This window comes from Abramis brama (genome assembly GCF_963993115.1).
Source record: "Abramis brama genome assembly, chromosome: 11".
NCBI lineage: Eukaryota > Metazoa > Chordata > Actinopteri > Cypriniformes > Leuciscidae > Abramis > Abramis brama.
In genome coordinates this window covers 15,690,485-15,713,092 of record NC_139973.1, presented here as the reverse complement: position 1 = coordinate 15,713,092, position 22,608 = coordinate 15,690,485, and the positions used below count along the sequence as shown (strand labels likewise).

Sequence of the window (22,608 nt, the reverse complement as noted above, 5' to 3'; positions counted from 1 at the left end):
AAGCAGCTTGGTGAAAAAAGGTCCACTGTTGGAGCAATCATTAGAAAATGGAAGAAGCTAAACATGACTGTCAATCTCCCTCGGACTGGGGCTCCATGCAAGATCTCACCTCATGGGGTCTCAATGATCCTAAGAAAGGTGAGAAATCAGCCCAGAACTACACGGGAGGAGCTGGTCAATGACCTGAAAAGAGCTGGGACCACCGTTTCCAAGGTTACTGTTGGTAATACACTAAGACGTCATGGTTTGAAATCATGCATGGCACGGAAGGTTCCCCTGCTTAAACCAGCACATGTCAAGGCCCGTCTTAAGTTTGCCAATGACCATTTGGATGATCCAGAGGAGTCATGGGAGAAAGTCATGTGGTCAGATGAGACCAAAATAGAACTTTTTGGTCATAATTCCACTAAACGTGTTTGGAGGAAGAAGAATGATGAGTACCATCCCAAGAACACCATCCCTACTGTGAAGCATGGGGGTGGTAGCATCATGCTTTGGGGGTGTTTTTCTGCACATGGGACAGGGCGACTGCACTGTATTAAGGAGAGGATGACCGGGGCCATGTATTGCGAGATTTTGGGGAACAACCTCCTTCCCTCAGTTAGAGCATTGAAGATGGGTCGAGGCTGGGTCTTCCAACATGACAATGACCCGAAGCACACAGCCAGGATAACCAAGGAGTGGCTCTGTAAGAAGCATATCAAGGTTCTGGCGTGGCCTAGCCAGTCTCCAGACCTAAACCCAATAGAGAATCTTTGGAAGGAGCTCAAACTCTGTGTTTCTCAGCGACAGCCCAGAAACCTGACTGATCTAGAGAAGATCTGTGTGGAGGAGTGGGCCAAAATCCCTCCTGCAGTGTGTGCAAACCTGGTGAAAAACTACAGGAAATGTTTGACCTCTGTAATTGCAAACAAAGGCTACTGTACCAAATATTAACATTGATTTTCTCAGGTGTTCAAATACTTATTTGCAGCTGTATCATACAAATAAATAGTTAAATCATACATTGTGATTTCTGGATTTTTTTTTTAGATTATGTCTCTCACAGTGGACATGCACCTACGATGACAATTTCAGACCCCTCCATGATTTCTAAGTGGGAGAACTTGCAAAATAGCAGGGTGTTCAAATACTTATTTTCCTCACTGTATGTTATGTGATATTTATTATATGTCATCTGAAAGCTGAATAAATATGCTTTCCATTGATGTATGGTTTGTTAGGATATGACAATATTTGGCCGAGATATAACTATTTGAAAATCTGGAAACTGAGGGTGCAAAAAAATCGAAACATTGAGAAAATCACCTTTAAAGTTGTCCATTTATATTCGCGAATGTGCTGTATTCACTCACAAAAATAAATGTTTTATATATTTACGGCAAAATATCTTCATGGAACATGATCTTTACTTAATATCCTAATGATTTTTGGCATAAATGAAAAATCAATAATTTTGACCCATACAATGTATTGTTGGCTATTGCCACAAATATACCCGTGCGACTTGTGATCCAGGGTCACAAATATGTTGGACAAATTGTGTAGCCCAACAAACAAGGACAACAAACCTGCAACTTTAAAAAATAAATAAAAATTGTTAGGTCATTTGAAAATCCTGGAGACAATTTCATTTGGTACAAAAACATTTAATGATGTATCAAAAATGTTAATAAAAATAATGTCAGCACAAGCGATCCCTTATGGCCTGGCCATTTACACAATACCAATATCCCACTAACCGAATTTGTCTCTAAATTATACAAGTGAGAGAAAGTCTGGCAGAACTGTATCTCCTTTCATTTGATTCACTCTTCCCAAGCAATACCCCCAAACTTCATTAGGAGGAAATTGAATTTTTCCAAACTATTCCCATCCTGTTCTATTCTAACCACAGGGATTGTCCTCTCTTTTCACCAACATCCTGACTGTAGTTCTCCTTTTGACAACTAATGTCTTTGAAGACATGTTTCAGTTTGTTTTCTTCTGGCTCTTTTTCCTCGGTGGCTCCATCAACTGGACTAGGTTGAAATATATGACGAAGCCCAGAAAGTGCAGAAAGGAGAGAATGGAGACCAGAACCGGAAACAGATCGGGCAACTTGGCCGGAGGCTCCAACCACACGCTCGTAAAGCTCAACGCAGCCATGGCCACCAGTGAAAACCAGAACTGTAAAAGACAAAGTGAACAACACTTACACACATTATTTCCTTTCCTATGAGAGGAAATATGACAAACATTCATTAGTCCTAGTTAAGTTCTACAACAACAGCAGTACACAGATCCTTGTAACTTGATGTTTATTTTCCACCCTGTTTTGGGACGGCGAGGTATAAACATTAACGTGTCTATTTACGACAGATGGAGTGAAGGATCAGTGGAAGTGCTGGTGTGAGCAACACGACCCCCCAATGAAACTCTACCTCTATCGTAGGGCCCCCTTATTTATGTCTCTTGTGTAAATAAATATATCTAGGCAAACCTGTGTTAATGACTCACGCTACACAAATAGCACACCTTCTGATCTTGAACATTCACGCAAGGAGCTGTTGAAACGTTCAGTCTTCAAAAGCACTAAGAGGAGCATGGGGTCAAGCTAATGTGAAAGTTATGGCCCGTTCAAGTGGCCTAGTGCGCTTTACTGACTTCTTCATAAGCGTCGAATTCATTAACGTCAGTGGGGTAACGGGCCGTGACGTCAGCGTTAACTTACTTTCCATTTAATGATGAGGCTGAGTTTAGGCAGACAGTGCTGAGTGAGTTTGTGAGAGAGGCTCAGCCTGAGTTCTTCATCTGTAGTTTTCTCTAAAGCAGAGAGCAGATACAAACTCAGAAAGAGGAACGCCGATGAGGTCACTGCATAAGGCAACAGCAAACCGTCCTTCAACAGCAGGGGGAGCATGCTAGAGAGAAAACGACAATGTTAAAAACATACAGAATTCTGAATGTGCGCAATAACTGATTATGTATCCCTCTGTATTTTTGATACAGCTGGTGTTAATTTTCATTTTGATCAAGATAAGTGTGCAGTATTCGGCTGGTCCTATCATTTCAAAATGGCAGCCCCCATGATGAGACCCGCTCCGTGTAAAAACTTTAAATTTGGTCAATGTTTTGACATGTCATTCATTCATTTTAGTCAATTTTCCTCAGACTAAAATGGCATTTTACAGTTTTTTTTTTTAGAGGTGAACTCTGAGCTGACCGATGTAGCAATCGTCTTGTACATATGCATACTGACACCTAGTGGTGTGGATGTAAAATCACGCAAATGTTTGCAGGGGTGTCCAATCCTCGTGTCCTGCAGATTTTAGCTCCAACACACTTGCTTAGTGTCTAGTGAGTCTGAAGACCTTGCTTAACTGGTTAAGGTGTGTTTAATTAGGTTTGGAGCTAAACTCTACAGCAGTGTTTCCCAACCCTGCTCCTGGAGGCGGACCAACAGTACACATTTTGGATGTCTCTCTTATCTGACCCATATATTTCTGGTCTTGGAGTCTCTACTAACGAGCTGATTTAAGTGTGATTGATTAGGAAGAGTTGAAAAAAAGTGTAGTGTTTGGGCAAATTCCAAATGGAAATGAGCATCCCTATGCCCTACTCCCTTTGAAGGGCAGAACCCTTGAAGTAAGCAGGGCACTTGTGTGCCATTATGCAACTGTTTGGAACGCACTTGGCGATGGGAGCAACTAAAGACAATGTAATTTCCTCATTATTTTCATCTGGGATGTTCCCATGACAACGCAGCAAGGTGTCCATCAGCTGAATAGCTGTTCTTATGACAGAAATTTCTTATTATTGCTGTTAACTGTTGCAAATAAATATACATTTTATACAAAAATGTTTTTAAAATATGCGTTATATATCTGTGTGTGAGTGTTTTTCGCTGCTCTCAACTTTAAAACTTGTCTTCTTATCTTTGGACCCAACATTACCTTATGCATTTCTTACCTATGGAACTTAATTAAACATACCATGACAAAAATGTATCACAAACAAAACAACTTGAATTGTTCTGTATGTAAGTTAACTCGAACTCTCCCGCCATCTAGCTTTAAAATGAATCACGAGTATTTACTGGGTCACATGACCATAAATGATAACATTACATCCTTGAAGTGACCATCGCATGTTCCCTTCGCTAACATCCTTGTGGAAGGGCCATTCGTGAAGGAACCCAGTTGTTCACTTTCGTTTGGAACACCTCTACAAATGGCGTCCCCTTCCCGAAGGGCCCTTCAAGGGCACAAAAATGCTGTTTGGAATTTGCTCTTGGTGTGCCTCCAGGAACAGGGTTGGGAAACACTGCTCTACAGGACAGTAGCCCTCCAGGAACAGGTTTGGACACCCCTGGTAGAAATGCATTATTTACAGTCAGCCAAGATTCATTTATTCCACAAAAGTGTCCAATAATAGCAGGGGTAACCAAGATAAGTGCCCACTCCATGTAAAAAAAACAAACAAAAAAACTCCTTTAAATTGAGTCAATATTTAGTTATTTCATATTAATTTTAGTAAATTTTACCCTGACTAAAATTACTTGCATCCTTTTAGAAGAAATAATTTTTAAGTTAATGAAAATGTGCAAAATCGAACCATATATATATAAATAAATATAAACGTGAAAACCTGATTTTTCTTAACATTTTCAAGAACAGTATGTTTTAATAAAATGGTTTAATTATCGAATCATGCACATTTTCCAGCAGGTCTTCCTTATCGCTGAAAACACACACACGCACACACAGGCATTTGGCTGAAAAACAATAACTTGTGCACCAATCTTATCATGAATAATACTACCATTGTGAAAGTGTTGACAAAATAAAACAATCTTTGTGTTAGCAGAACAGGTCATGATGCAGAAAAAACAATACGAGCTGTGAATTTTGATTCCTCAACATTTCGCCATAATGAGTAGAAAGTGTGCAAATTAATGGTGTGTGTTTGCGGTATAGAAAACCGTGGCAATGTGTTGTCTCTGTATGCTCTTGTGGATATTTCCCTTAATGCAACAATTACTCTATCATAGAATATAATCTAATTATCTTCCATAACAAAGAGCATCATGTCTTCAGCTAAAAAACAGAAATATGCAGCATTAAAACAGTTTTGTGGAAGCAGGCAGTGTGATTCCAGAGAATGGTGGGTTGTGTTTACACAAAGGGGGCTTAGTTTAATGGTATGTGGACTATGTCATGTAATCCAGTGATATCCTTACACTAAACCATGCACACAACAATAAGTGTGGACAGCTGGGACTCCCCTATCAGCTACTCTTCCTCTCACTATACAGTCATTTGCGGATTTTGTTATCTTAACCGTGAGGATTAATTTATTTATAGTACAATGATTTGAATTTAGTAACATATTGCTTGGTATCTTACCTGAAAGTTGACGTTAGCAGAAACCAAATGGCAATCAGAGGCATTTCGTTGATGACAAGGCAAACTGGCCTGTAAAAGACATATTTGACTATATTTACTACATTACAGATATGTTTATATGATACCGATGCTATAATTATGTAGTTGAGAGCAAGGACCAGGTATCAGTATCATCTCTCCCCACTGATCCAGCCACTACACTTCCTCTGTCAGCAAACTTCTAATACTCCCAATGGAGACCCTTAATCCAGAAACATGCCTTACTGATTGACTAACACATGCAAGATATAACATAACAATACGTTGCTTACAGCTGGCTCTTTCTGTGTATGTGCATATGTTATATATCATAATATTTTAGATTTATTTATTTACATACACGAATAAACCTGCAGAATACTAAGTGGAACTACTGCACTATACTAAACAATCACTAATTTCACTGAAGGAGAAGTTTATAATTTCTAGCAATTGGCCGATATAGTCTTTTACTGATATTGCCTTTTTATATTTATGATTAGTTGTCCGATAACCAATATGCATTATTTAACCATTGTTCTATTTCTGCATTTTGACTACATCATTGGCCAGCAATGAATTGCTGTATGAATTATTATGATGTCATTATATTAATGCAGTTGTTTTCTTTTTTTGGGCTATGCCTATTATAAAGTTTTTTTCTAAATGATTGCAAATGTATTTTTATTTTGGGATGTCAATTTTATTAATCTACATGTCTTTATGTACTTAATTATTTTTTAAATACTTATTTTACCTGTGAAAACTATTGTTGGCTGCCAACCAAATGGTGGCATTTATCAGGTAGGCTCAACATTAAAGTGTAAAAGTGTGTAAAAAAATAATTGCAATAGTTTTTAAACGTTTCCGTACCCCTTGCATCACCCCTTCTTCTGCTGTTCTGACAAAAACAGTAGTCCGGCCCCTACAGTAACTTACGCTACTTGTTGATCCCAAAAACACACACAAAAATTTGTGTTATGAAATGGCAAACTTTACCTTTAAACACAATACTGTTAGTTTTAGATACTGTGTTGTGTGTTTGCTTTGTGTCATAACATTGTCTATTAATGACAGTGGGTTGGGCAAAAGTACTGTTCACAGCAACTGGATCAAGTAGTATGAATTATATTACGCTGCTTACAAGGCTGCTAGAAGGATGGACTTCTCATGGACTTGGAAGGAGAAGAGGAAAAAAGCCAGGGAGGAGTTCACCTATAATATAAGTAGACCGGGAGAGTCAGTGGTCAAAAATACAAGTTGTTGAACTGTCAAAGTCAAACACATAATGATGACACCACTTACCAAGGCAAGCTTGAAGTGCCATAGAGTGGGTTTGGACAACACTTTTAATGATGAAGGCAGGATGAACAACAGAGTAAGAGCAAAACTGTAAGAAAAAAATAAAATAAACATTTTTTTCATTAAATACATCCATGCATTAATGACAGATTTACTATACACACACAGTGTGGAGAAATACGATCAAGAGCTCCTGTTGCCAAAGCCCGTAATCTATCCCATGGAACTAGAGAACGCGGCTGCCTGATCTTTTTATACATCCTCACAGTCAACAAGAAAGATCCCAGCATGCAGGAAATGCATGAGATTCAGAGATGGCCTGCCGAGCACTCACAGAATCACTTTAACCCCTCAATCATCACTCTCTTGGAGGAAAATGACCCTATTAGAGGTGAATGACCCTTGTGGGACAAGAATCTGGTCCATGCAAATGTAACAGGTGAGATACACTTTACAGGGAACGCATGTGTATCTGATGCGACCATTATTTTTTAGGGATGTACGATATATCGGCCATCATATCGGTATTGTTCATTTTTAATATTATCGTTATCTGCCCGATAAGAAAATTTGGCCGATATATTAAAGCCGTTAAATAATGGATTATTTCCTTCAGCTATAAGTAGTTTATGACACAATATGATTGGAATCACTTCAAAAAGGAAACATGTGCAGCGCAAGTCCGTCATATAGGCTACATAAAATTATAATGAGAACATAATTATAATGGTGTGCTTGGGACATGGCTTTTAATGGACTTTAATGGAGACTTTTGTTTTTGTAATCAGGCTCTCACAAATTATATACAAATTTGGATTTAGATTTTTCGGCCAATATATTGGTTATCGGCTTTCAAATATAAAGAATGATCGGTTATCGGTATCTTACAAAATTTTCATATCCGTGCATGCCTATTATTTTTTTTAATGTAAAAATTAACATTTTCACACTGAACCTTATGACGTTTTTAAAAGTAACATAACATTGCTTATAAAACGAATGAATGTCACAGCCCTGTAAAATGTGAACTCGAAGCCAGGGTATCTGCACAATTTTTTAAGTCAAATTTAAGGCTTTTTAAGACCTTTTTAAGACCTGAAGAAATCAAAATTAATACCGTTCAAGCTGACCGATGTAGCAATCGTCTTTTACTTTTATTGACACCTAGTGGTGTGGATGTAGCATCTTGCAAACATTTACACCAGCTAGAAAAGCATTAAACACAATCAGTAATGATTAATTTATTTTGCCAATGAAAGTGTACAATAATAAGCGTGCAGTATTTGGCTGGTCCTGTCATTTCAAAATGGCTGCCCCCATGAGGGGACCAGCTCAGTGCAAAATGAAACAGGATGACAGAATTTTTTTGGGGTGAACTATCCCTTTAAAACAGACCCATGAGAAAATTAATTACCGGCCCTGCAAATATAGACTGAACAAAGAGACAAACAAATCATTAAAGATTCTGAAGCAAATAGTCAAAGAAATAATCTTAACCAAGCCCTTGCACCTGCAGATTAGTGTCCACATATCAATGTCACAAAATCTCTCCGATATCATTAACTACCCATAATCCTTCTGTGCCCTCCATTATAATGAGATGTGTTTCACAAACTTGGTAAGAGGGAATATCCTGTGAGAGATTTTTAGGAGGATACATAAAGAGACAAAGGAAAAGGAGAAAGGGTTGTGGGTAAATAGATGGTGAAGGATTACCTGAGGAACAGCTGAGTCTCTCTGGACAGCAGGGTCTTGATCTTTATCAGCACATTCAAGCTGCACCATGTGTTAGCCACTTTATCCTGTCAACAAACACATGCTGTCAAAGTCACTAAACTAATGCGCTCCGGACAGAATGACACAATGAGAACGAATGATACACTGACTGCTAGGTCCGTTTTCAAGTTCTTTATGAACAGTTGTTTAAACTGGTGTAAATTCAGGGTTGCCAGCTCAATTTAAGTTAAAGGCCAGACTAAACAAAACTTCACATTTAACTTTATGCTTTAATAACTAATATTGGGGTAAACTATTGGGTTAAAATTAAGGGAATATTAATCACACAAAAAATACTGACAATATAAAGAAACAGAATGCACTGATTTTGAAATGTAAAAATGCCACCTAAAATCTAATAAATAAATAATATATATATATATATATATATATATATATATATATATATATATATATATATAAATAAATATTATTAACACTGTAAGCAGCTGTTAATGCTGTAAAATATTATGAATATATTGCAGCAATAAGATAAATGGGCACAATCCCAAACTATATTAGGCCTCAGTGTTTAGTATCATTCATATACTTTTGTATTATTTAGTTGAATTAGCTTTTAAATACATACATAGTTTAAGTTTTAGTAATGTTGTTATAAGATTTTTTTTTAAGAAGTTGCAATGACAGAATTTCTAATTTTCATTTTTAAGTTTTTAATCTAATATTTAATTACAGAAAATAATTTGTAATGGTTTTTAATTTTAGCTATATTAAACAATAACAACACTATTAAGCCTACAAGCCGTTTCTTTGACAGTCCTGAGATTTCATAAAGACAGTGTATCAGTGGTACATCTGAAAGGGTAGAATTTTGTTCTTGGTCATTTTCTATATTGTTGCAGCTCAATAGACTTTTCTTAAATAACTACAAATTTATGATCATGCTTACAAAATTAGCACTGACATATAAGGTAAGTGTCTTTAAACGGTATGTGGCTTTTGAAAAGAAAGCACATAAGTGGCATTACTCAGCGTAATCATTTCCCAACTGAAAGCGCAATAAAAATTCCTGTGGGCATTCTTGGGGAGCATTGGTACAAAGGGCAAGGGTGAAGTATTACACTCCCATTAATTTTCCCGTCAAGTAATCGTGAAGTCAAAAAAAGCTATGCACTTATTTGTAAACTTATGGACACAGGGTTGATGTATACCAATGACATTAATAACATCCCCCAGGCTGCAAAACTGCGGTTTTGCCACATACAGAAGACCAAATTGTATCCTTTAGGAAACCGATACGTTACGAGTGCCCATTGACCTTTCTGCTGGGGTACCGACATGTGATTCCTCAGACTGGTGGCCTTTAGCAGTTGTGCAAAAACAGAATTAGTAAATGTTATGAAAGTTGCAGCCCTGCCTCTGAGAAACTCTCCATACTGCTCAGTCCTCAAAAACACAGCTGCTGTCTTTCACAGCTGTGTGGAGACGAGTGGACACTACCGCAGAAGATGAGACCCGCCAATGAGACACACTTTGAAAAGGACACACTTTTTTTTTTCATACAATGAAAGTCAATTGGGATTTGGACCCCATTGACTTTCATTGTATGGGCAAAATCCTTTCCCAAGTGAAAGGGTTGGGATATTATTTTGTCACGGTGTTTTTTGTTTTGTTTTTTTATCCCATTGGCTTTCATTTTATGGACATTTTTCAAAATATCTTCTTTTGTGTTTCATAGAAGAAAGAAAGTGATGCAGGTTTGGAACAACATAAGGTTAGGTAAATGACTGAATTTAATTTTATTTCTTACAGACAAACAGCACAGATTTAGCTATTGACTAAACATCACCTAGCTTTACCGTCCTCTGATGCATACAGTACATGATAGCAGCAGCCAAGACTCGCTTAGCGCTTCCTCCGTCACAGACGCTCAAGGCTCTAGGTTAGAATTACTCACACCTTGTGTATTATGTTAGCCTCATGTCAGGCAAATGCATGATATATTCTGGGCCCTGAGCCCTGTAGAATTTTCAATTACTTCTCACAACACAGCTTTCTTTGACAACAGGGTTTTTGGGTACGTTTCAAAAGCAAGGCGCAGTACTTGTACATCGTGTATTTCATTATTGACTTACAAAAAGGAATCAGACCTGGCTTTAAGACAACGAACAGGAGACAGCTCTGGTTTTCCAATAAACTCAATGTGAGACCCTTGTTTACTAATCAGATCTAAAAGATAAATCCTGCTCTAGACACAAAGGGTCTTATTGGGGTAATCTATGAATATAGAAAGATCTGACTGGCAAGATGTGCATTAAGTCAGTCTTCTATTTGCATTAGTATCACAGAACCAGAACTGAACACTGTTTACAGTTTACTGTATTCTGGCAATAGTGTATTTATGCATTCATGCATGCATACAGAAAAAAAGTGTATGCATGTGGATAAGGATTTCAAGGGCATTTCCAAGCCGACCCTGCATTGGAAATTTTATAACAGGCTAGCACACAACCGAATAAGCATCATGCTGTAATGATGTGTTGAAAACCCATTCCTTAAGCAGTAAATATGACTGATTTACATGCATTTTACCACAGTGTTTTACAAAAGTAAAGCGCAAAGCCTGATACCAAGTTGTGTAAATACTGCTGTGACTGTAAGCAAATAGTAAACATTTCTCAATGTATGTCACCATTAGCAAGGTAATTTCAGTTATGCAAGCATGAGTTCAATAAAATCAATGAAAGGAACCTATTTAGGTGAACTTGACAGAGTTTGCCCATTGATGTGTTGTGATGATGCATACACATTAAGGGAATTACCTCAAACAGTCCCCGGTCAACGGGAAAAAGGCGATGAAGAACTTGTAGAGATTGTTTGGGGTCGGACAAAAAAGGCATCCAGCAGAGGGCAAAGGTCACCAATACAGTCAATGCGATCTTGGCCAACAGAAAAAATCTGGGTACACACAAAAAAGCACTGTAAAAACTCAAAAATGTAACAATGACACATTAAAAAATAAAAAAATAAATCCATACTTTATGGATATATATATATACACACACATATATATTTTACATATATACATATATATACATGATTCACGTGTTATTAATCAGGTTTCTCAACTACTTGAGCAGAGACAACATACCATCACAGTTTTTCAGTTTGCTGTATACTGTAACCGCTAACACCTCTCAGCTGTAGATATACAGTTGCAAGCACAGACATAGCAGGGAGGGTCAGGCATGGCCAGAGAGTCATCTGGACATGTCTCTTCCCAGGCAAACTAATCCACCAATGCATTTGCCTCCAAATGCCCTTGGTACATTGTTACTAAATCAACAAATGCAAGACAGCAAAGAGCAGAGCACTTGCACTGAGACTGGCTGCAGGACTAATGTAAAACTGCATGTAACCTGCATACTTAAAAATGTAATAATAAAAGACAATTTTAAAATTACACCTGTAGTGGTGAAGTGCCATATGACAAACATTAAGCATTTGTTAAAAGCTAGCATAAATCAGGGACTTTGGCACTTCGGCTGGATTGTACAGCTAAATTTGTAATTATAGGAATGTCAACAGATTCATTAATTAATGGTGAGCAATTTTCCATTAACGGAACTTTTCACTTGTAAGTAATAAATCATACTTGCTGAGATTTAGATTCAGCAATTAAAAAAAAAAATACCAATGACTTTACTTTTAATTTAGGTGCTATTTTTGATTTAATTAATTATATACACACACACATACATGCATATACATCTTTTTTTGTTGGGTGTGTCTATTGAACATAGGCATAGATACATGCATTGACTATAATAAATACATTTAACAGTCCTACTTTTACTACACCGAGGCTTTTTGTATCTTCTGAAATCTTTTGAGGTCTGCTTAAAAAACAAATAGCCTATTCAATTTTAACATATAATTGGGATCAACATTTAACCACCAAACCGCAGTATTTATGCAACCCAAGAGACTCACCCTCGCCCAGTCAAGCCCTGTTTGATGCACTTCCCCATGAGGTAGCAGAAGAAAGGCAGTGAGTGGTACAATTCCATTTGCTTGTAATTGAGAGCCAAGGTGAAGGCCAAGGAACCAAACAGGTCCCAGCCCAAACCAAGTCCCAGAATCCCCCATAGAGCCAGACCCAGGCTCACACTGTTATATCTGAATATGCAGTTAAAGACAATGCACATGCTGTTTTTGCTGGATCTTAAGTTCTTAACATATTTGTGAATAGATTAAATTAAATTAGATAAATATTAAATACCATAGCAGAATTAGGATAAATGGTAAAGGATATTGAAAATGGCCATAGTCAATCAGTACAAGTCCTGGATACAGAAGGATGCAGAGAGCTGTGGCAACCTATGAGAACAAAAAGATACAGTTTGACCAAATCAAAGCAATAATGTAATCTCAATTATTATTATTTTTTTAACAATATACAAATTCAAGGGAATTTGTTTAGCTACCTTTCGTTTAGAGGAACCATCACAAAAGTAGAAGCAATAAACCAAAACTGCTGGAATGTAGATCAAAATATCTGCAAAAAGAACTAATGGAAGAAGAAGATTAATATACAACATATAAATATTTCTCCAGTGTCAAGAGGAATTACTTAATCAATCCTACACAATTTACTGACTTTGAAGACTGCAAAGAGTCATATGGTTTCCACCGAGCGGTACGGTACATTACAGTATGGTACACAATTATTTCCATTTCGATTGTCAGAAGCTGTGAATGGTACCAAAATACCAAACCGTACTGTACCCTTTTTTTGGGACACTTCCATTGGGGTTACCTAGCACAGTAGTCCAGTACATGGGCGTCAGTTTGGTTTGAAATGTGCTGGGGACAGAGGCGCATTCGGAAGTGCATTTGGGTACAATGACGCATTCATTCACTTTTCTCTTTCGCGCAGGTCATGTTTTGAAAGACGATGTCCTGTAGCTTACTAATTTAAAGAAATAAAAATGTATACAAAAATGTGAAGAAAGTTTTATGAAGAAGAAAGCCTTAAGTTTTCAAAAAGCATTAGACATATGACCCACTATTCTGCTTCATAATGTTGACAATATGACATGACGTGGTTTAATGTAGCCTAAACAATGATTACCAAATTTATCTCTCATTGCTCCTCAAAACCACTGAAAACGGTCAAAAAATCGAACCAAAAGTCAAATTATTATGGACGTTATCTATCTGACATTAAGCGTTTCTGCTTCACATTTTCAGCAGGGCAGCGGAGCGGCTGTGGGTTGACTCCCCACGGTTCTCATGGGCTTTATATATAAGTCCTAACGTGAAAAAGCTTTATGGTTTAATGTACCTAAACAACGATCACCAAATTTCTCTCTCATATTGCTCCTCATAACCACTGAAAACTGTAAAAAAAATTATGGTTAATATTAATATTGTAATATTATGGACGTTAAGTTAAAAGTGGTGGGTACAAAATGACTCATGACGAAATCTGGTGGGTACGCATCCCCACGGTCCAGTACCTAAAGGGTGGAGCTAGACTCACTGCAGAACGTTGATTGGTTGACAGAGAATTGTCACTTGCACACACTACAAGGGGAATGACAGCACAAGATGCACCATTTTTTTTTTTCGGCTGTGTTTTTCCTTGCAGCCTTTGCTCAAACAAAGCTTGTCCTCTTCTTGTGACAAACAGCCACATGCCGAGAAGCAAGAACAAGATCTGCTGTTTGTCCTCCATTGTTGTACTGTTGGTGGTGGAAACACAAGCCGGATCAAGGTTTACCGTCCCAAATCGTACTGTACTGTACCGCTCGGTGGAAACGAGCCATAATATGGAATTGCAGCTATAACAGCTTCCACTTTTCTGAGAAGGCTGTCCACAATGAGTGTTTTCAGGGCTCTGTGTGGGCCAGTCAAGTTCTTACACACCAAACTCAGCCAACCACATCTTTATGGACCTTGCTTTGTGCACTGGGGCACTGCAATAGAAAAGGGCCTTCCCCAAACTTTTCCAACAAAGTTGGAAGCCTAGCATCGTCAAAAATGTCTTAGTATGCTGAAGCATTAAGATTTCCAATGACTGTAAGGGGCCTAGCCCAACCCCTGAAAAATAGCCCCATACCAATATCCCTTCTCCATCATACTTTACAGTTAGCACAATGAAGTCAGGCAGGTAACGTTCTCCTGGCATCCGCCAAACCCAAGCTGCTGGTTCTGATTGCTTTTAGAGGGAAAAGCAGCCCATAACTGCTGGTCTAGGATAATTTTATTCCGTAATAGTGTATTGACAAAACATATTTGGCAAATGATCCAATGCGCAAATGTGTTTGCGTTCTGGAGAACACCAACGGGTTTCTATTTACAATGTTTTTGCAGCCTTTAGCAATTTGGCCAATCACAACAATATCTGTTGATTTCTTGAATGCAATGGCCAATCAAAGGTGTTTAAGTTAGCACTGAACAAGACCTTCTGCGTTTTGAGCGGTGAGTGGATTCTGAGATCTACACGCTCATAAATCCTCTCATTATAACAATTATGTAAATAAAAGATTCATTGTGCAGTCAGCTTCATTGATTATAACGGAGATTATAATAAACTAAGATGAGTGACAGCATTTTGTGATTATAAAGGGAGAGCTCTTTGCAGATGCTCTTTCTACCATGCCAAATCCTGCATACAGTTTTTTCTGCTTTTCTGTTAAAATAAACAGTGGTTGTGAACTAGATGCTTTATATAACAAATAATTTATCAGAATCGTTTATGCTGGGATGTGTTGTGTGGTCACACGAAACTTGAAACTATTTCAAGGAATTTATTTAAATGTGTTTTTAAAGGGGAAACGCATCCCCTTACTCTGGAGTTGGTTTACCCTCCGCCTATGATCAGAAAACTCCTATTTAACGCATTATTACACAAAACCAAACTTGAAACATAATTATATTTATAAATGACTATCACTGCAGACCTGCTGACTTCAACTATTTTAATGGTGACACTACACTCAAAGCCTTTGGTACACTTCAATATGCAACAGACAAAAATATTTGTATTGCTATTTGGTCTGCATCGTTATTATTATTATTGTGGTGTTGGCGGAATCGAAGAGAAGAGCTTTTGTGACTCAGGTTTACAAAGTGTATAGACATATTGAAAATGGGTTTTGGTGTGGTTGCAGGAGGGACTATCTTGTTGGGGGTGAAAACTTTTGAACAGGCTAAAGATGTCAATTTTTATTTTATTTTGTTTAAATATAAAAAAAGTTCAATTGGTACTGACCTTCGGAAACAACAGAAGATACTTACATGTTTCCCGGAAGACAAATTGAGTTAAATTTACCTTGATAGTCAAATTCAAAAAGTGAATGCATCGTGCTTATTGCATCGTGTTTCCTTCTGGAGCATCAGTGAATGTTTGAAAAAAAAAAATTATAGTTGTGTTTAAGTCCATCAATTTGTCCTCAGTGTGAAAAGATTGATCTCAAAATTATACAGTCACTGCTGGAAAGGATTTAAATATGTAAAAGATGCTGGAAAACTGAAGAATTTTCGGGACATGGAGGATTTAACTGCTCAGGACAAACAAGGGACTCAAGAACAACATCACAAAACAAAAAAAACAGTCGTTGATCATCCAGGTAACGACACACAGTATTAAGAATCAAGGGTACATAAACTTTTGAACGGGGTCATTTTTATAAATTCAGCTTTTTTGTCGTCTTGTGGACTATATGTAAACATCTTTTATGTAAAATATCTTATTCAGGACAGTACTAAATAAAAAAATAACATGCATTTTGTATGATCCCTCTTATTTTGGTAAAATTATTCACATTTTCACGGATTCTGCAAGGGGTGTGTAAACTTTTGAGTAGCACTGTATCTTATCTATCTATAAATTACAGGAACGTCTTTCTGTCTGTCTGTGTGTGTGTGTGTCTGTTATTCGCATATCTCTCGAACCGTTAGTCCGATGGATTTCAAACTTGACAGGTGTCTTGCTACGGGCACGAGTAAGTGCAGTGCCAAGTTTGGCGTTGTTTGGATTAGAAATGCAAAAGATATTGGTAAATATATATCGGTACAAGAAGCACACATTGGCTTTTGCCGCTCTAGCCGCTGGCCACTCCCCCTCTCACACAGTGCACACTGAGTGAGCACAGCGCAGGACCAGAGACAGAGAGGGTTGAAGAAAGCAGCGGAGCTTAAGTAGCGTTTTCTCTGAGTTCACTGTGTAGCCTGCTCCCTCAAGCGTTGCGCTTATTCATTTGTGGATGTTAACTGAATCTGTAAGTCAGCTACACTGTTTATTTCTGAATTTTATATTTTATTCTGGTGTGATTAACGTTATCGCTACTGTGTAATAGTAGCCTGCTATTCACCAACTAAACATATCCTATTTAATGCGTTCACAGTCTCTTTCACGGCCATCATTTGTAGTAGCCTATTCACAAACTGTTTGCTCAAGCGTTTTCTCTGAGTTCACTGTTACCCCTTTTCCACCAAGGCAGTGCTGGTGCCGGTTCGGAACCGGTGCCTACTCGCGAACCAGTTCTTTGTGTTTCGACAGCCAAAGAACCGGTTCTCGGCCAGGAAAATTGGTTCCAAAGCGGCACCAACTCTTTGCTGGACTAGAACCGTTCTTTAACCACGTCATGCTTACGTCGGGGGGTGGGGTTACTGTCGAACTTCTTCTCGAGCATAATCTCCGTCTATAGTAATCCAGACGAGCAGCACAAATGTGTTCTAAACGTCTTCTTCTGACCCCAATATAGGATCGCGAGGCAAGGAGAAACATTTGCAGAAAGACAATGTAGTCCAACATTGTAATTGTTATGTTTGAATTTGGCGCAAGCCTTTCTAGGAAAGCTAAGACGTAGCCTATGGCAACATACACAGTGATATAACGACGTCGTTCGCTGGGCTCTCTAGTCAGTGGAAAAACAAACAGGTTCTGAGAAGGTTCGCAAGTTGAACCAACTTTGAACCAGCACCAGTTCCGAACCAGTTCTTTTTTGGTGGAAAAGGGGTATGTGTAGCCTGCTCCCTCAATCGTGTAGTTCAATTTTCCATATTTATTGTAGGCCTATGTCAGTATCAGTATTTGCTTTCTACCATGCACAAATAAAAATGTCACTGAACTTTTGCTGTGTAATTATAACAATGAGCACTCAAACACACCGAATCAACAATTACTAAAAACACACACAAAAACTGATTTTGCACGGGCACTGCACTAGTATACCGGTACTTAATTCTAAATATTATATCTAAATATTTTTTTATGTTTTATGCTCTAAATTCAGTTAAGACAGAAATTACGCTGCCATTTAACATATTTGAAATAAATGTCTGATGTCATGAATACCTACCTGTGGCTCTCATGAACAACTTATGAGTGTGGCTTTCATAGCCTCTAGATGCATGCAACTCCACCCATTCAGGATTGAGCAGCTTTGCTCTATCAAAAATACACACAACAAAATCAAAATCACCATCATCAAGCCATGTTCAACTGAACTGGTAAGTTAAAAAAAATATGGATGATGTACCATGTAAAACAACACTTACACATATGCACACACCAGACTGTGATAGGCTGTCAAAGGAGGGTAATCAAGTCCCCAGTAGTTCAAATCATTATTTGTAGTATTGAAGTACCTAGTTTGGAAAAATAAAATAAAAAAACTATTAGGTCACATTTATGTAAGGCACTGGCCTTATACATTAAATAATGTAACATTCAACCTTTACAAAAAATAAACAAAGAGAGAGGCCTTCACATCAATGTTGGTGTACTTGGCCATGGAGGAGTAATGAAAGACTAACCATTCATGAACAGGCAGATTGTAAGTCACTTCTTGCCAGTGTCTCTGTGCTTCATAGTCCCCGAACATTGGCGGTTTCCCTGCACCTATTCCATTCATTTAAATGCAGAATAGTATGGTTTATTAATTAAAACGTAAATGCGGAATAAGCATCATATATAACATTTATTTCACGAATAAAGTTTATCCCACTAGATTTTTTATTTTAGATGAGCTGATTTTCTTGCTCATTTACAGATGAATGAGCTGTGTCACTGACTTTGACGTGTCAGTTCTAAAAAAATAAAAAACGGCGGTTCATTGAAAACCAACCTGAGTATGAGTGAAAAGACACCGCCCATCTAGTCGTTAAACCGAGCAACACGCACAGTGAAATAAGGCTCCAGTTCTCCATGCCTGGTAGCCTTTGGGACGGTTGATTTAAAAATCATAAATTATAACACCGCTCATGCTTTCCTGCATAGCCGAATCGGCTGAGATTCACTTCCTGAAACATTACGTCAGCGGAGTGGCGCCTAGTGATGACATCACAATACATTAGCCAGCCAGTGGGTTGAATTGATTAAACAGGTCTACATCCTATTGTCTGGTTTACAAATATGAACCATGGACTGATCAAAACCTGAAAATGTTGGTAGTAATACCCCATTCTGTCTCAAATACAGTAGGCTGTAAGTAAAGATGTTGCCTAGATGTCCTGAATAAATAGACAGTTATCAAATGGACGTATGGAACATCATCAGGTAAAGACGCTGAATGAACGGCCTTTTACCTAATTATGAACACTATGAATCAGATTATGAAGAAATTGAAAAAAATAATAATAATAACTTTTGTGTTTATGTTAAACTATCCAAAAAATGCCTATCAATACTGGGCGAGAGATAGGCTATGTGGGTGATTCTATATGCTAATTGCAGGTAGGCTAAGTTACATCTGATGTCAAAGTCATTATTTTTTTCTGCTTTTTTCAAATGATTATATTTTTAATTATTTTAATAATTTGTTACGCATTGTCATGTATCACAAAATGTTGCAGGCCATAAAAATATAATATTTTCTGTAAAAAGTTATATAGCTGAAAATCATGATTTCTTGTTGTTCGCAATAGGCTAGTCAGTATTTCCCTAATTCTACAACATTAAATTTACTTTGCTTTTGAATTTAATGTTGTAGAATTAGGAAAATACTAATACAGGATACAGGAATGTAAGATACAGGAAATGTCACTTTCCCTAACTGATAAGATCTGAAGCAACAGTTTTGCAACAGTATGTGCTCTCTCTGAAAAAATATTTTAATCTAAAAAGTTCTTACAACAAAAGTTATTTTGTAAAACGTCAAAATTGTTACCACAATATCAAAATGAAAACAGAATGTATCACTGATCACACAGTGGGTTGTTTAAAAGTCTTTTAATCATGATGTCATTAGTGTCATATGCTATTAGCATTTATGCTAGCAAGTGGAGTTTTTGGCTAAAAAGTTTAAAAGGGTCAATTCTGTTACATGTTGCATCAAACTCTGTTACCATCAAACTCTGTTACCAAAGTAGAGTAACAATGCTGACAGTATGTAACAGAATTGACAGTAACAGTGTTGACAAACAATATAAGAAATCATTTTTTTGTTAAAAGTAAAAAAAGGATCTAACTTGTGTTTGGCAAGCACTGAATTATTAAAATTGAATATGTTGTCAATAAGATACTGGGAAGAATTTCTGTAAGTCTTAAGTCTAACTTTTTGAAATGCAAAATGTATCTCCAGTTAGCCTATAGAATCACTCATGTGATAAAAGCTATCCAATAACAAGCTATTTTCACCAATTTTAAACAATTCAAAATTTAATTGTCACACATTTCGTTTATCTATAATACCTTAAAGAAGCAAACAATTGTTTGAAATTGATTTTTTTTTTTTTTTTTTTTTTTTTTTTTAATGCTCACCATATTGCTTATGTTTCTTTCCTTGGTAACTGAACAATTTTATATCATTACATAAAATAAAGTTAGTTTAGACAATATAACTTGATAAAAATGGAAAGCAATTTGCTTGTTAGTTTATTATTTCTTGGACCCATCAAACATTGCCTGTTCATTTAAGATCTAACAGATAGCATCGGTAAACCTACCTGCATGGTCCTATATAGATTTGAATTTAGGTTAGAGAGCATTTGCAAGGTTGTCAATAAGTCAATTCTGAATTGTGGTTGTTGCTCTCTTTACAATCACTGGCCCTACTTGAGTTCCTCAACTCTTATCTGGTGTAATCATTAGCATTTCTTTCACTTTAAGAGCTGCTGGATATGACAGCTTCTTATAGCAGGGACATCAAATATTTATAAATGATAACCATGGACAAGTTCTGATTTGCAATGACACTTTCATTACAGTAAGGAGCCTATTAGTCACATTGCACTCAATGACATGTTAATGTCGCTGTTTGCCATCTTTGTCATTTACTGCTTCGTCTCTGCACCCTTTAAATATTTAGTAACCACTGTATCCACATTTACTGTTGGTGATGTGCTCCAGGAGATACCTGGGCTTGTCAGTGGTCCTGCATGCTTATATGGCTTCTGTATTGTGATTTTGAAATCAGGGCTGTTCTGTTTTTGAAATAGTCCCCCACATTCAGTTCTATGAGACTTTTCTGCTAAGCTTAAAATGTTTAAACATCTATTTATGTGTATTGTCAAAGGTTTGAAAGAATAGAGAATTAGGCCTATGTCTAAATGGAAAAATAATCCTTGGTGTAACATCTAATAAAAGCATGAGTGTGAGGTATGGGACGGGGAACACGGGGACTCTACACCTGTGTATTGCGGAGAGCAGGTGGATCCACAAAGGTCAAAGCGTTGTTTACCCAGAAATGCGTCCGACCACTTGTCACTTTCAAAATGCTCAGCAAGGGCTTTTCCTTTGTGTTTCACACGCCAAGAAAAATAGAAAGTTTCCAAACAGTTGCTCTTAAACGTCTATAGTCTGTTAACTGTTACGCGACAGAACGTAAACGGATAGTTTACCAAGCAAAATTCTGACTAGCTTGTTGCTAAAAACCTAATATCTTGTTCACTGACATAACCTTGCATGCATAATTTATAAATCTGTATAGCGTAACGTCTCCTTTATTTATTCAGGCTATTTTTATTTATTTATTTTTGTTTGGTCTAATAGAAAATAGGCCTATGCATAATGCGTGTTTGCATGATGTGTTAACCTTGCACTCGTTAAAGAGTCAACTCTTTCCCACCAGCCGTCCTTGAAATAGATCCCCTATTAAAACCCGTTGAATCTGAACAATTTCACAGTATCTCTAGTCCAAAACAAATAACATCTGATCCACGTGCGCGATCATTATCCCCGCAACAAATGCAAATAAACTGTATTTTGAGATATGACCACGGTTACTGTAGATGAATCGAGATTAGTGCTCCCATTAGCAAACCAGTCGTTTATTTGATGTTGGCTAAATTATTCCTGTAGACTCTGTCTAGTGATAGGCTAAAGACATCACCCATATCATCATCATCTGATGTGCTGGATCATTTCTATCACGTTTTTATTTTTTATTTATTTTTTTCATATTTTTCTAAACGTCGTTTCAGATGTTTTAAAATAGCCTACTATAATTTGCCTGCATAATTTCATAAATTTTAAAGTCCGATTTTCGTTTATGTTATGAACTTTGATAAACTATTTAATAAAGTTTAGCTGAATGTTACTTTTGACTATGAGCTGTGCTAGTAAATATCTTAAAAATAATAACCATTCCTGATAAAAGAGAACGAAAACAAATAGCGTCAAATCCAGCTATATATTACTGTAGGAATGTGCTGTCAAAGTCCACTGTGACAGGAAGGCATCAGAACAATGTGCTTACAAATATTTATCCCATTTTAAGGAATAAGGAGACAGTTGTGGAATAGGCCCCCTGTTAGTGCCTCTCAGAGTTTCAGTGTCAGCAGCGTCTTTGGTCTGAAAGTGAATTCAAGAAGAGGACTATTTTTCTTTTCCCATGGGTATCACTTAAATATAGCACTAACTCTTGTGCGCCACACACCATCTACCATTTGCTGTTTGAGTAGAACTGATAGCTAGACACAACTGTGAAAGAGTGTTGCTTTAATAGGAACAACTTCCCAAACATTTTTAGGTCGCCTTCATTTTCACTTGTAACGGATACGGCAGTTTCTCGACGGCTATTGACCTTTTTTATTAGGAAAGAATGTTGCTATTTTTGTAACCTCATTGTCGAAATTGTAAAATTAAGTAAGCTTAGTTAAATTTGTAATTATTATTCTATTTTTTCACTGTTTGGCTAGTATTATTTCTGTA

General features: G+C 37.2%; 1 protein-coding gene across 1 annotated transcript; it reads right to left on the bottom strand.

Moving 5' to 3' along the window:
• Nucleotides 1-1,628: 1,628 nt before the first annotated feature.
• alg6 (ALG6 alpha-1,3-glucosyltransferase) lies at nt 1,629-18,784 on the bottom strand. The gene is made up of 14 exons (XM_084127882.1): nt 18,584-18,784; nt 18,273-18,357; nt 18,015-18,104; nt 17,816-17,904; nt 12,932-13,014; nt 12,760-12,824; nt 12,438-12,623; nt 11,267-11,402; nt 8,424-8,509; nt 6,711-6,795; nt 6,550-6,620; nt 5,388-5,456; nt 2,714-2,903; nt 1,629-2,169 (listed from the first exon to the last, which is right to left on the bottom strand). Exons 1-14 carry the CDS (start codon nt 18,663-18,665, stop codon nt 1,972-1,974), a joined length of 1,515 nt encoding a protein of 504 aa, XP_083984008.1. The 5' UTR covers nt 18,666-18,784; the 3' UTR covers nt 1,629-1,971.
• Between the last annotated feature and the right edge of the window lie 3,824 nt (nt 18,785-22,608).